The sequence below is a fragment of the Lissotriton vulgaris genome, chromosome 10 (assembly GCF_964263255.1).
Source record: "Lissotriton vulgaris chromosome 10, aLisVul1.2, whole genome shotgun sequence".
Lineage (NCBI taxonomy): Eukaryota > Metazoa > Chordata > Amphibia > Caudata > Salamandridae > Lissotriton > Lissotriton vulgaris.
Genome location: NC_141698.1, coordinates 372,051,759 through 372,066,715, shown reverse-complemented (window position 1 = coordinate 372,066,715; position 14,957 = coordinate 372,051,759). Strand labels below are relative to the sequence as shown.

General features: G+C 43.8%; 1 protein-coding gene across 1 annotated transcript in view; it reads left to right on the top strand.

The window, feature by feature from the left end:
- DNAAF8 (dynein axonemal assembly factor 8) overlaps positions 1 to 14,957 on the top strand; it is a 1,006,155-nt gene that overhangs the window by 655,751 nt on the left and 335,447 nt on the right. Inside the window, exon 21 of the mRNA XM_086939618.1 lies at positions 694 to 1,026. Within this exon, the coding sequence (XP_086795744.1) occupies positions 694 to 1,026 (333 nt within the window). The remainder of the gene's footprint in view (positions 1 to 693; positions 1,027 to 14,957) is intronic.

Below are 14,957 nucleotides of genomic sequence, written 5' to 3'. Positions count from 1 at the left end.
CAAAATGGTGGGCCTCCCATCCAGAATATGAAGAGGGGACCCCTAGTCTCCCATATCTCATAAATATTAATTAATATTTGGCTAAATGGGCTCCCTAAATGGTTGGAGGCCTCACTACACCTCAGGGCTGAAGGGTCCTGCGTTACATCCCTGCCATCAAACACATTTGGGGTGAAATCAATGGACAAAGATTTCAAGAGACAACATTTTTAGAACGCACCAACATTTACTTTTTTAGACCCTTACAGTTTGCTTCACAATTTGCTCCCTTTGGTATGCATTTGTAGTCTGTTCACAGTTGGTCTGCTGTGACTGTTCTATTTGTTTTCTGAACTGCCCTTTTTGAATGTTCATCTCTTTACAGTGTCTCAAGCTTACTAAAGTAGATGAAAGTCAACAGTGACCGTACACCTAGGCATGCTCCCATACACTTGCACTGCTGCATAATGTCTACCATGCTCCCCAGCATTTGATTAGCTTGTTCCTCCATGATATGCTTAAAACTTGAAAACAGACATTTTCTGTTCCGCCTGAAATGAATTAATGTGGATTCCCACATTAAAGCACGTAGCCACCCCCCATATCACCCTCACAGTGGAGTGGCTTGCCATAAGTTGAAATATGTATGTAGATTGCAGCATCTTTGTGCAAATCTTTTTTCTGCATTGACAGGCTTTGACATTGTCTTTACAGGGAAAGGAGAGTGTGACTCAGGGTTTGAGCTGTTAGGTCTGAAGTGGCTCCCTAGTCTTAGCCGAAGCCAGGCCAAGGAAATCACCCCTTTCGAAGTTGGGGATAAACCATGGCAGCAGAGCATCGACCAGCTGGTGTCCAGTCCAGCCCTCATCTGTGTCCTGCGGAGGATCAACGCCTTTGCGGCTCTTGCTGAGACACTCAAGGCCCTGCCTTCTCCGGCAAGCAAGTTCGATGGTAGCCATGGGCGCTTGCAGAGAGTGATGTCATCAACTCCCGAAATGGCTTTCCGACAGGCGGCGCTCTTCTTCACCGATAAGGACTTTGTCTCAGGTATGGAAACCTTTATCGCAAACACAATGGCAAGTGTGTGACAGAGTAGTGGTGTGAATTGCACATCACCTGAAATGTGTACCGGGGCCTCTTTCAACACCCTCATCGTTAATCTCCCTTTTCACTTATTTTCTTTCTTTCTCATTCCGCATTTCTCAGCCACATTTCGTATATGGAACAAATACATGGTGTTGATGGCCACAGACCTTGATCAGATGTTTTGAGTAGGAGTGCTTAATGATGTTGTATGCAGTGCAGGAATTATGTAGGCTTTTTCCACAGATGTAAGCTCTACATGTCATTCAGCATGGTTTCTGAAAAAAGACAGTCCGCTTTCACAGTTTGTTCTGAATGTAGGCATAGAAAATTGATTGTGGTGTCACTCCCATAACACTAATGTCTACATGATCATAATCATAAAAGACAGTCCTTAAGAGATAAAACCCATATACAGGGGTTCTAGCAAATTGTGTGATTGCCAGAGACACTCCCTCCCCAAAAACACAAATCAAGAAAAATGTAAAGAGATTGCCCTGGGGATATTCCTTTCATCGAAAACAATCTGAACAATAATTGGTGATCTGTTGTCCAGCATATATCAACATGAATTTAGGTAAAATAATGCTCAGGTTATAGTGAAGGGATGGCACATAAATAATGACACGGTAGTGATTGTATGAACAGTAGGATTTACATTAGGGAGGCAGTGCAATTGCCTAAGTGAAACGTACAAAAGGCAGCTTTTATAGTGATATTGCTTTAGGAAATAATGGGCATGTGAAAAAATGTTCAGCTTTGATTAAAGCTTAATGCTGTATTAGTCACTTTAAAACGGTTGTGAAAAGAGGGTCGGAAAATTAAACACTGCAATAGTGTTATATGCAAAGAAGAGTTTAAATAAAGAGAGGAATGCATTGTTCTATCTGGTAACTGAGATTTTTTTGCTTTACATAGAGATGGCTACGTAAAGAATACGTATGTACTAAGATACTTCAAAGAGGCAGGAGTATTCAGAGGTCCATATATATGTATGTGTGCGTGTGTGGGTGCATGTGTGTGTGTGTGCGCATGTGCACCCGCTCCATTCCATGCATCCTGTAAAAGAATGTGAATTTTGTTAGAAAAAAAATTAAAAGAGTTGTGACGGATCGAGAGGAGATTCATCTCAGGGAGAAACTAGAGGAACTCAGGGCAGAGGAGGAGAGGTGAAGGCAATCAAGAGAGAGGACTCACTCTGAGTCTGTGCACTCTCCTGAGAAGGGCTGCCAATGATGGCGATCCAAGAGAAAGAAAAATGTAAAGACACCATCAACTTTGCACTCCTGTGACACCCGAGAACACCATATGATATCAACGCATGGTTAGACACCAACAAGCTCACCATTGAAGGCAAGTTTCGTGGCAGAACTGACGAAATGACAACAGGTTCCATCAGGCAAGTACTCTGTGCTTATCTGCCCGACGACAACATCACCAATGTAGAACTCTTCTCAGTCAAACCTGTTGAAAATGTCGAGGCATATGGCATTGAAGAATTAGCAGTTAAAGAGACACCACAGATAGAGGGTTGAAATGACCAGCATCAATTGGACTGGAGTTGAAGCAATTTTCATCAAGACTGTCCGAACTGACGTTGATGCACCTCGCCATCAAGGAGGTAGACTTTGAGAGAGGCTTCTGCTTTTGGCATCTCCAAGTTCTTTCCATTTCGGGCTCCACTATCTCCGACACCACCTTTGATACAGAGGATCGTGATCCCAGCAGAGGACACTATTTAAGTGCCTCTTGCACTTTTAGACTTACCGCCAAGGCCAGCTTTGGAACAGATGAGTACATGCCAGTACATCCTTCTTCACAAGTTGCTCCATCTCCTCACGCTTATCCTACTTGAAATGTTATTCGTCAAACTCTATTGCAACATCTCCTTTACACTCTTTGCCAGCAGACGACATAACAACATTTCATAATGTATTGATAAGAAGAGCAGCAAAACTGAATATTCAGGTGCTGGTCCCACAATCGACTGTATCAGTAAAAATAGAGACGTTGCTACCAAGAGCAACTCCTAAGCCTCTTTTGTCCTTGGTACTAGGGTTTTCTAAGCTAGCTGAGGAAAATTTCCTCTCTCCTGCCACCACTAACATGGGGACCCCAAGACTTCCTCTAAAGTACAGGCCACCAGATCAGGACCCATTGTTCTAAAGGTAGAAACTAAAACATTACCCTGTCATAGTCTCAACGGTTAGGAAAATGCATGTTTCTGCACCAGAAAGTTCAGGAGCCCCTGACAGGGGAAGTAAGTGGATTGTTGCGAATTTAAGGAAGTATGTTGCTCAGCAGCAACATCCTTTATGACTGCAAGCGAGTCTGCTTTGTAGAGACATTGTGATTGAGCACAGTGGGAATCTTGGGCTTCCTGTGCAGATGATCTTCCAAGAGTCCAGAAACAATATGTCTGGAAAATAATGCAAGAAGAACAATTGGTTTCTAACCAGGTAATAAGTGCAGCCATTAATTCAACGTATCTAGCTATCACAGTTTGGCCATACAATTTCCCTCTGTCGTGTGTCCTGGCTTTGTCTAACTCCTCTGAACACAGATGCACAATTCAAAGTCATGAACTTGGCATTCTCCAATGCAGTCCTCTTTGGATCTCATGCAGATGATGAGACTGAAAAATGAGGCTGAGACCTTCAAAGCAGGAAGTTTGAGGAGAAAGTGAGATACTATCACGCTCGATATAAGTGCGGGATCACAGATACCAACAGAGACAGAGGTTCAGTCCCCTCAGTGGTCCTTGTATTCACAGGTCAGCAACTTCAGGCCAGAATCAATGATGACCTAACTGTGATAAAGGTCAGCAGGAACAACAGGGACCATCCTGCATGTAGAAATCCTGCTCCTGCTCCAAACAATGAGTCATCTACTCGTTCTACTATAAACCTCTCCCTTGAAAGGGAACAGCTAAAATCACACGGCAGAGTGGAAATCAATACCTACTGACAAATGGGTTTCACAGATCATGGAAAAAGGCTACTCCATTCAGTTCAAATCACCTCCTTCAAGAATCCCTTCAAAACCAGAGCCAAAACTTCAACTGCAGCTGTAGTCATTAAAAAAAGATGTCACATCTCTTCTTCAAATAAGTGCATTAGAGCCAGGGACCCCATGTATAAGAAGAAAGTTCATCTGGTACTGATAAAAGAATGAGTGAAAGAATGGCTAAACTTCTAAAGTGCACAGCTACTCAAAGAGTGTCTCGGGGCTAAGGCCAGGGACAGAGTTATAGGCTAAACAGATTGGTTCTTAACAATTTGTGAAAGGAACCCCCATTAGGTAATTTCTCAGCTGAAATGGAAGATGATTTCAAATCATGGCGGCACGAACAGAGAAGGAAGAACCTCCTTGTCTGATACTTTTAAAACAAGAGACCATTATTAGCCTTGCATCCCCGGAGGGCAAGGTCCTCGGAGGACTGTATTACCATATCCAAGAGTTGAGATAATATGGCCCTATTCTGTGAAAGACTCGTAATGCCTTAAATACATTTCTCTTTCCAACCGGAAGCCAATAAAGCTGTCTTAGGTACAAGGACTTGGAGGTCTGCCTGCAGAGAGCTTAAATAAAAGACAGGCTATGGTATTCCGCACCACTTGCAAGCACTGAGTTTAATAGTCTGGTAGACCCAAATACAAAACATTTACATAGTCCAATCTAGACAAAACCATCACTTGGACAACTATTTTCTGTGAACCCAAGGGAGAAAGGTCCAAAACCCTTTTAGGCTTTCATTAGCAAAAAAACATATCTTTGCTACCGAGGATATCTGGTCCTTAAATGAAATGAAAGGTGCCCATCAAACAGCGCCCCTAAATTTCCAGCCAACTCTGTGGGAGAAGGAAGAGCTGGACTGGCCCTCGCTCAGCATCCAGGTAATGGATTGGGACCAAAAGGCAGAATTTTTGTTTTGTCTCGATTTAATTACAGATTATTGAATCTAAGCCTGCTTATAACTACCCTCATACAGGCTGAAAAAGTTCTCCTTACCTGAGGCAGAATTGCCCAACTAAGAGAGCAGTAACTGACTATCATCTTCATAATAAATGATTTTAATGGCATAAATTTACACTAAAAAGGCAAACAGGGACATATAGATGTTAAATAGTGTGGGACTCAGTGCTCACCCCTGTGGCAGTTAGTAAATATGATATTTTAGATATGAAAAATAGAGCTTCTTCCAAACTGCCTGCTCTCTGAGATTTAAAAGAAGGAGCTGAACCACATCATTGCCAATCACCCACCCCAATTGCTGCCAAGCGTTGGAGTAAGATATCATGGGATCCGGTAACGAAAGCTGCCGAAAGATCTAATAACATCAAGGTGTCATTCCGACCAAGATCTAAGGTTGTCTTGATAGATTCTTTTAGGTCTCTCAAGGCAGTTTTCGTACCATGACGTGATAAAAAAACCGGATTGAGAGGGATGTAAAAGTTTGAACTCTGAAAGTTGAGTAATAACCAGTGGCAGCTTATGATATTTGAAAGTGGTAGGGCGTAAAAGTTGGAAATAACTTTTATGTAGCGAGCGACTTGGGCAATCTTAATGGGCATATGTGGTGTCCAGGACGGGTCCTCCTCCCAAGAAAACATTGTAAAAAGATTGGCAAATGGTGCATTTTAAAGCAAAATGTATTTAGTGATAAAGCAAAGCTTATAAAGCAGTGGGAACTTATGGTCTTGAAAAATGTAACACATTCAGAACTGCCCCATATCTTACTGCACTGATATGTTCAACAGTTACTGTAATGTGCACTTTGTACAGTGCTGCAACTTCAACCCTTTAAAGTGTGTGCTTGCACAGTTTCTTGCACTTTATGCAGCATCAACTTCAGGTGAAAATGCTCTAACCAGGCTTCAGGAAGTACCCATAGTGGCTGGCTGCAATCAGTCATATAGTAATATGTGCAGACAGGTCTTTAAGTGGGATGAAAAAAGTGTGATCTATCTAAGAGGGTACATGTAACATTAATTCCTGTTATTCGCATAGTGTGGCACCCCACCTTTATTTTGGTTTCTCTCTGAGATTTAATTGCATCAAGATATATAACACAACATCTGGCATACACCTAAAACCTGTCAGTAGTACTGGCTTTGTCAATGGTTGTCGGCTGTTAAAGATAAATAATTAATAACAATGATTTGTTTTAATAATTAACATTAGAAATGTTTCAATTCTGAAATTGTGAGTCCTGTGGAAGGAGTTTTGGGCTTTAGTTAGGTGCGGTTAATGCTAGATATGTATGCCCTTTTTCTCCACATATCTCATCCATCTTCACACTTTCAATTGCCTCTCATTCCTCTTTAGCACCCTCTTTTCACTTTTCTTCAAATGCCCTTCCTAGCATCTCCCTCACTTCACCAGTTTCAAACATACACATGACTCGCTCACATTTAAGCAATTTATTTCTTTTTGTTTTTGCCTTGTAAATATTTTGACTTCTGTGTATCCCTTGCACACACATTTCCACAGAATTTCAGTTGCCACTGGAATACATGACCATTGTTCTGTGTGCTCTGCGGAGAGGGCATACCCACTGATAGACACTTTGCTTTGACTTCAACCTCAGCGTCAGAGCTCTCAATCAGAGCCCATCATAAACACCTGCCATGGATCAAAGCATGCACTATGCAAGAGTAATAAGATGCACAGAACAAAATGCAGAAACGCAACATGATAAAATAGCTAAAACACTTGAGAATGCAAGATTAAGTAAAAGATGAAATAAGAGCGGAACTGAATCGCGGGCATGCATTGCCTTAACGTTTTTAACATTCATTGTTTGTAAATTAATCCATTGTTTTGGCATTCTTGTTAAGTGCATTAAGATAGGGCTAGTTTTAGCACCTTACAGCAGATAACTGTCTTTACTATAAGCACATATGTCTTCCTTTGCGCTTGACTCGGATATTCGGATCAACTTTGCAAGGGAACAAAACCCTTGCTCATCTTTTTGATCGATTTTGCTGGGGAGCAAATACAGCAGCTCTACTTCTAAAGGGTTAATCAAAGAGGATAGGACACTTGTAACCACTTTGCCAGGAGATATATATTGTAAAACCCTCATAAACGCCGTGTTTATCGAAATAGCGGTTTATCTTGTTCTCCGCCCCACACAAGCGTTATGGCAGTAGTCATTGGGTTAGACAACTCGTGCTTTTGCCAGCCTCGCCCGAGGCAATCTCTGGTGTATCGTGGCAGTATCCAGAGAAAAAAAGTTTTTTAACCCACTGGTAAGGTAGAAGTTAAAAATAGTCTCCAATCAACAAATTAGACTTTATTAATGTCGTTGGATAACTATAGTAAAAAATTGGATGGGTATGCCATAGGGACTGAGTTAGGGGTCCTCAGCATATCACTTTAATGAGGTACGTCGACATGTTTCAGCTCACTGGGCCCGTAGGTCTATGGAGCCTTCGTCAGGACAAAAAATACATACAAAACAAAAAAATAGAATATAAAATACTTTCACTATTTGTGAAGTGATCGGGTGACTCAAAACATTTTTGATAGTCTTACCACTCAGGTTCAGCATTCACCACCTAAGGACGAGAAAAGGGTCAGTACCTGGCGTTTATTTTTAGTGGTCTGAGCATGCTTCATTTCTATGCTTTGCGTGTATTCAATTTACACATTTTACTGCTAGTCAGTATATTTAGTGAAAACTATCTATAGAGACACTCTTGGCGAATTAGACAGAAAGGATTAGTGAGAGAGCGGTCACAATTCAATTCGGGAACATTAGATTGCTAGTCTGAAAAACCTTTACATTATATGCGAAATGGAGCGTCGTCTCAAAAGGGGTCTGCGTGATATTAGGAAGATGACATTTTTTCATACCTTTATTTAGGGTGAATAGTTGTTAACCTGGGAAAACAAAACAGTGTGTATGACAAGCTTTGAATAATGGAACCCAGGGAGTAGAAAAATGAAGGTACCTTGTGTGAGGTCTTACCTAGAGCTCGTGTGAATTACACTCCCTCAGAGGGATTGGACAAATAGTCCCAGGCTGTGAGGGTACCAAAAAATGTTCAGCTTTAGAAAAGGTTACTTAAAAAGTTACCCGTGTATGCAGAGAAATACCGTAGAGTTCAGCTCTCACCCGCGTGGGAAACTGGTTCCGCGTCTGTGCTGGCGCTGCCCTCTGGACGCCGGAATCACGTTTCCGGCTTGGTTTTGAAGGTAACGTGAAGTCGTTATAGAAAGAGGACTTACCATGATACGTATAGCTCGTAATAGTGTCGAGATGTATTAAACACTGTTTTGTGAAACTGGTAGATATTTTACGTTGATGGTATATTATCATTTAGTTTTACCAGGTTATTATTATATTGCTATATTACGAGCAGTGCGGTTCAGCGAACAAAATGGTGCCATGAAATATCATCGTTCAGTCCATGTTTATTAGTCTTGAGTCGGTCCACCCAGCGTTGTTCTCTTTCGGAAAGCACTTTCTCTACATTGGGGGTGCTCTCGGGTAGTCTCTCAATGACGGTCCATTTTAGTTCCTCAATACTGTGTTTTTGTTCCACAAAGTGTGAACAGAGCTTCGTTGTGTTTTTTTGAAGTCGGATATTGCTCTTATGTTCACCTATCCTTAGTTTCACCTTCCTGCATGTCATCCCGATGTACTTTTTTTCGCAGGGACAGGTAACCATGTAGATCACATGCGATGAGTTGCAATTGCTGTGTTGTTTTTGTATCCATTTTAGTGTCGGGGTTAAATATAACACTTTTGTACTGGTCGTGGATTTGCAGGCCAAGCATGACCCGCAAGGATAGTGTCCTGTCACTGGCGCCATATGTGCATCTCTTATTGGTTTTTCCAAGGTCAGTTGTCTCGGTCGGGTGTGGACAAGAAAATCACGAAGATTTTTCGTTTGTTTGTTGGCAAAGCGCGGTTTTGGCCAGTCTTTTTTGCCTGTATTGAGAATGTGCCAGTTTTTTTAAATTAGTTTGTTTACTTGGTAAGTCACTGGACAGAAGGTTGTTACGCAGGTCATCAGATCTTCAGTTGGTGCCTTTTCATAGCTGGATAAGAGGTTTTCTCTCGGTTGGTTCATAGCCCTCTTGCGACATTTCGATACAATTGATGGTTTGTATTCTCTCTTTAGTAGTCTCTCGCTGAGTTCTTTCGATTGTTCTTGGTAATCGGCCGTCTGGCTACAGTTCCTTTTGAGACGTAAAAACTGGCTATATGGCAAGTTATCTCTTAAAGGTTGGGAGTGGTAACTCTTGTAAGATAACAAGCTGTTCTTCGCAGTTGGTTTTCTGAAGGTTTTTGTCTCTATGTTTTCAATTGGTTTAACAAATCCCTTGTGTCCTTTAGGTAGGCTGGAGTCTTTTGCACCAAAGGCTGAAGAAATTGATCAGCGAATTTGGATAGTGGCTCCAAAATAGAGCCTATACCCGATACTATCGGGCGCCCTGGAGGGGGGATTCTGTTCTTGTGTGTTTTGGGCAGGGAATAGAAAAAAGGAATTTTGGGGTCTGGTGTTAGTAAAAATTCCGCCTCTTTTTTGCTGATCCATGAATGTGTCTCAGCTTCATACACCATAATTGCAATTGTTGTTTTCAGTCTAGATGTTGGATCTGAATCAATTTTGGTGTAAAATGTTTCATCTGCCAGTAGTTTCAGGCATTGGTTTCTGTATCCTTCTTTTCCCAAAATAACTATGCCACCACCCTTATCTGCGGGTTTAATTACAATTTCTACATTAGACCGGAGCTCATTCAGGGCTTGGCGTTCTTGTCTTGTCAGATTCTGAAAAGGTTTTTTGGTGTTTTGTTGAATTTTGTCAATTCCAGTAAAGATGGCCTGCTCAAAGGCTTGAATTTCGATAGGCACTACACTACTTGGTGGAGTAAAGGATGACTTCTTGCGTAGGTTGGTGTCTCCTCCTTGGGTTAGTGGGGTTGACCCGGAGAAGTGTGCTTTGAGTTTCAGGGTTCTGCAAAATTCTGATAGTTCGCACTTCAGCTTGAAGAGATCTAGAGTGGGGGTCGGTACATAGCCGAGTCCTTTATTCAAGACTTTTTCTTGTTCTCTAGACAGGGTTATCGTGCTTAGGTTCACTATTAGTGACTCGTTTTGCTCGTTCCTGGTTTGGCTGTTGTCATGCTCCGAGTTTGAACATGTGGTTGTTGGTCTTGCCAAGTTATATTTCTTCTCCTTCCTCTTTGGTTCTGGCCTCTCAATAAAAAAGAAGAATCCTGATTTTGATTATTCATTCCTTGTAGTGGCATGCCCATCATGTTATGCATTTGGTGTGATCCTTGGTTGTAAGGATTCATCCAGCCGGGGAATGGTTGCATGTACAGTTGGAAAAATTGCATAGGGGGGCCCATGAACTGTTGTCTCGGCCATCTGTTGCCTCTTCTTTGAGGTCGAGAGCGGAAGTTTCGAAAATTTCCTTTTCCTACTTCTAAAGGGCCCAGCGATGTGCAGCCGTGGCCCGGGTTTCACAGTGGGGCAAGTTAGGATGGCGAGGGTTCTCAGCGCAATATACATAACACTAGATTAGCATTATTATACTTACCATTACAAAGGACAAGGCCCCAAACCATGTGTGCTTGCATCCACTCCAACGTGTGACGAATGGGAAAGAGTGGGACCTATGCCTGTGAATGATGATGGACTGCTGCCCTCAAGCAGGGACAGAGAGAAGACTCTGATGCCCGAAACTGTTGGCCTACAGTGGATACTACCATAGACTGCAATGACAATGGAGGGCTTTAGAAGGGTAAGCCCTGAGTGGTGCGTCACAGTTCAGAAAGTTGATTTACCGCCTGCCTTATCTCTCCTGCTTCAGAGCGAGAAGGGCAGGCAGCTTGGGACAGACACCCCAGACCTAAATACATTGATTTGTTTAGAGATACTATTGTATCTCTAAATAAATAGATACTTTTAATGTTTGTGCAGGAATGTATGGGAATTTCAGTGGGGCGCAGCCTTTGACCCCTGATGGAGAAGCTGCACCTGAGCTCTCCTTTTGTCACTATATTTCCACGTTTTCCTTCTTTTTTCCTTTCCTGTTTTCTTGTCTCTTGCTCTGGATCAAGGGCTGGTGAGAAATAAGCGCTGGTCCCCAAACATGACTGCCAGTGGCCCTGGCCTGCAACCACCAGCTCAAATCAAGCACTGTTAGAATATAATTCACACATCAGGTACACACCTGAGGATCACTCAGCGTAATCTCTGTTTCCTGGTAGTGACTCACCTTTCATAAGCTGCTGTGTTTTTGTACATGTGACAGTGCAAAAGCATGTAAAAGGAGACAAAACTAGGATTGTGGCACGCCTGTGTTAAAATGCTGTGTCATTCAATGGGGACTTTATAAAGTTTGCAGCACAATGCATAAAGGCATCAGCAAAACCTAACAACCACAGCCTAGAGATGCTGTCTAGGATTGAAATGCTTTCCATGAAAAGGCTATTTATAATTGCTTAGCAAAAAATCATATCCCAGTGAAACAGGCAAAATCATCTCTAAGTCATGGCTAGATTAATAGAAAGATACCTCTGTTTAAATGAAGATTGTCATGCTGTTTCTCACAGAACTTTCTGAGGACTATACAAACAACAGGGATGCTTGATAAATTAAGTGCAAACTCACATTCCATTTGACCCACATCACTGCAATTGCCTTGCTACAGAAATGTTGCAAAAATAATGCCCATGTGTTTTATAACTTTTTGCTCTGTTATTGGGAAGGTGAAATGTATTCCAGTTTGCAGGAGAACCAGTCTGCTGTAAATATATCTGTATTCTGTTTGACTTATCTGCAGGGTTGGTTTGGACCAAACATTGTTCCAGGCACCCAATAACAAGTCGTTCACATCCACAGAAAACAGCCTTCTGCAAAACATTGCTTGGATAGTATCTAGAGGATAATTTTAGGTAGATGCAGTGGAGGCTGGTGACTTTCGAAAGTGGAGAGGCTTGAATCACCAGGCATGCTGAACTTTACATAACTCCACATTATTTCAACACTTTGTGATGATGGATGGTGCGCATGCATCTATCTGCAGATTCCTTACCTTTGAATTTCCCTAGACATCAGACTGGATCTGGAAGATTGTTCGTAAGTAGTTCCATTGCTTGCCAACGGTGACTTCGGTCAGCTCTGCCTGGTGTTGTCTGCGTCATCAGCGCCAGAAGTTACGTCCGCGTCAACTATATAGGTGTCGCCTCGGCTCGATGATGTTGCATCTTTTCTTTCCGCCCCAGCCAGCGCTGATCCAAGATAAGAGCTACCCCTCTGTCAGTTTTTGATAGGATTTTTGCTACGTTTTGTCACTATTTTCTTAGGATGTCATTGAGTAAGACAGGTTTTAAACCCTGTTGAGCCTGTCACTGTGGCATGTCGCTGACGGACCTTCACCTTGTGTGTTTATGGTGTTTGGAGCGCGATCATAACTCCAAGCCATTCTCTGACTGCCTGGCCATGGCACCAAAGGCTTTGAGGATGGGGACCCTGAAGCTGCTAGCAGCTTGGCAGGCAACTCTGCGGAAGTCACAATCCCGCTTGAAAGGAATGTCTCAGAACCTTTCTAGGAGTCTGAAGTCTTCTTTGTCCCACTCAAGATCGTAGGGGCACTCGGGTAAGAGGCACAAGGAACACAAGAAGTCAAATTGTGCTTCAACCTCTCCTTGTCCATCGTCCGACATGATGCAGGAACATCTGCATTCGAGGCCAGGCTTCTCGGAACCTGCTCTTGGGCCGACTCCGCACCACACTAGATTTCAGGGAGCTGTAGGGATCCTGTTTTATTTAAACAGTTCTATGAGGCCATGCAACTCTTTTGTGAGTGGCCCGACCACTCAGGAACACCTTCGGACCCCATTGGATCAGAGGGGGCCCCATCTGGTTCCGTGCTGGCAGCTCCAATGGCCCCCCATGAATCCGGTTATGGACCTGGACTGGCGCTGGTTGAGTCACTGCAACCTTCCCCGACGATCCTGTCGCTGCTGGTGTCCATTGGCAGCGTCAACCCCTTTCTGATCCCTGACGACACGGAACCAGAGCCATGTTGACGACGTCGATTCTGCTGCCAACAGGACCCCTGTGTTCTAGGTCGGAGCCGGAGCCCTATTATGAAGGGCTAGAGAGGAATGGGAGTGGGGGGTCATTGGACCCTTTAGAATAATAGTACGAGCAGAATATGGACTGGTGTGAGGAACTGGGTGATGCCAGCAGACTGGACATATCTCCAGATGCCGTCATGTTTTCTGCCCCTACAGTGGCTATGGAGGAGCAATGGTGGTGCAGATGTTGGCTGAGGTCCTCCACCTTAGTTTTCCCTCTGTGGCAGTTAAGACTAACATCTTGATGGAGATGTTACAGCCAGGAGTCTCCTCCTTTGAGCCCCTACTCTTGTTCAGCAAAGCCCTCACTGACATCCTTCTGGGAACGTGGTTCAAGCCCAGCACAGAGGTTCCTGTGAATAGGACGATTGCCCACCATCACCACCCCTCTTTCAAGGGACCCAAATTTCCTCACCCAACACGCTGCCTCTGAGAGCTTGGTGGTCCAAGCCTCTAATTACCATGGCGCGTTCCCTGCCGCTCCCTAGACAGGGAATCCAAGAGGCTGGACAGCTTGAGTAAAAAAATGTTTTCTTCCGCCAGCCTTGCATTATGGTCAGTGAACACCCCATGCTTATTGGGCCGCTTTTCCAACAAGCTGTGACGAAGTGTGTGTGCAAGTGCTACTTCAGGTCCCGAAGGAGGCCCGGCCATTCTCTCAGAAGCAGTTAAAGATGAGAGAGACGCAGCAAAGCTCACTATGTACTGTGGCTCGGGCACAACTGTTACTGGACAGAGTTGTTTCATCAATGGTGCCCCTGGCTGAGAACATCTGGATTTTTGGGGGATGTTCAGGCTACCTTCTTGGACATGCCCTTCGATGGCACCTGTCTCTTCGGAGACAAAATAGACTTGGTGCTGGATCGTTTTAAGGACCAGCGGGCTACAGCCAAGTTCTTGGGCCTCTCAGCTGCCCGATGTCCCCAGTCTGCCTTTTGCTTCTGTCGTGGCAATGAAAGAAACTTTCAACCATGCCAACCCTATCCCAGCCACCAAGCCACATATGTTTCCTAGCCTCTGTGTGGATGAGGGTGCGGGTCCTACCAGATTTGTGAGTTAGAGAAGCCAGTGGTCTGGTTCAGCCACCACCCTCCTGGCAGCTGCAGCCCCCAAACCTTCCTCATCTTGCCCTTTTAGATAATGGGCATCCAGTTGGTGGCAGGATTCACCATCACCTCCACCACTGGCAGCCCCTAACATCGGACATGTGGGTCCTGCAAATTGTTTGAAGGGGCTACTTCCTCCCATTCAAAACTACAGCTTCCTCTATGCCTCTATCTTATGACCGGCTGATGGAGGATCATCTGTCACTGCTCCGGGACGAAGTTATGGCTCTCTTGGCCAAGGAATCTATAAAAAGGGTTCTGGTGCCAGAAGTAGGCTGTGGTTGCTTTTCCCTCTACTTTCTGGTCCCAAAAAAGGACAAGGGTGTTCGTTCTATCCTAGATATCTGAGCACTCAACTACTTCTTCAGAAAAGAGAAATTCAAGATGCTCACATTGGCTCATGTTTTGTCTACCCTGGACCCAGGAGACTGTATGGTAGCATTGGACATGTAGGACACCTATTGTCATATCCCCATCTTGCCTGCCCATTGGAGTTACCTACGGTTTACGATAGGCCACAAGAATTTTCAGTTCACTGTGCTCCTTTTTGGCATTACCAGCGCCCCTCTGGTGTTCATCAAGGTGATGGCAGTGGTCGCAGCTAATCTGCTCTGATCAGGGGTGGCAGTCTTTCCCTATTGCAACGACTGGCTTCTGAGTGCGAGATGGCCCCAGGCTGTT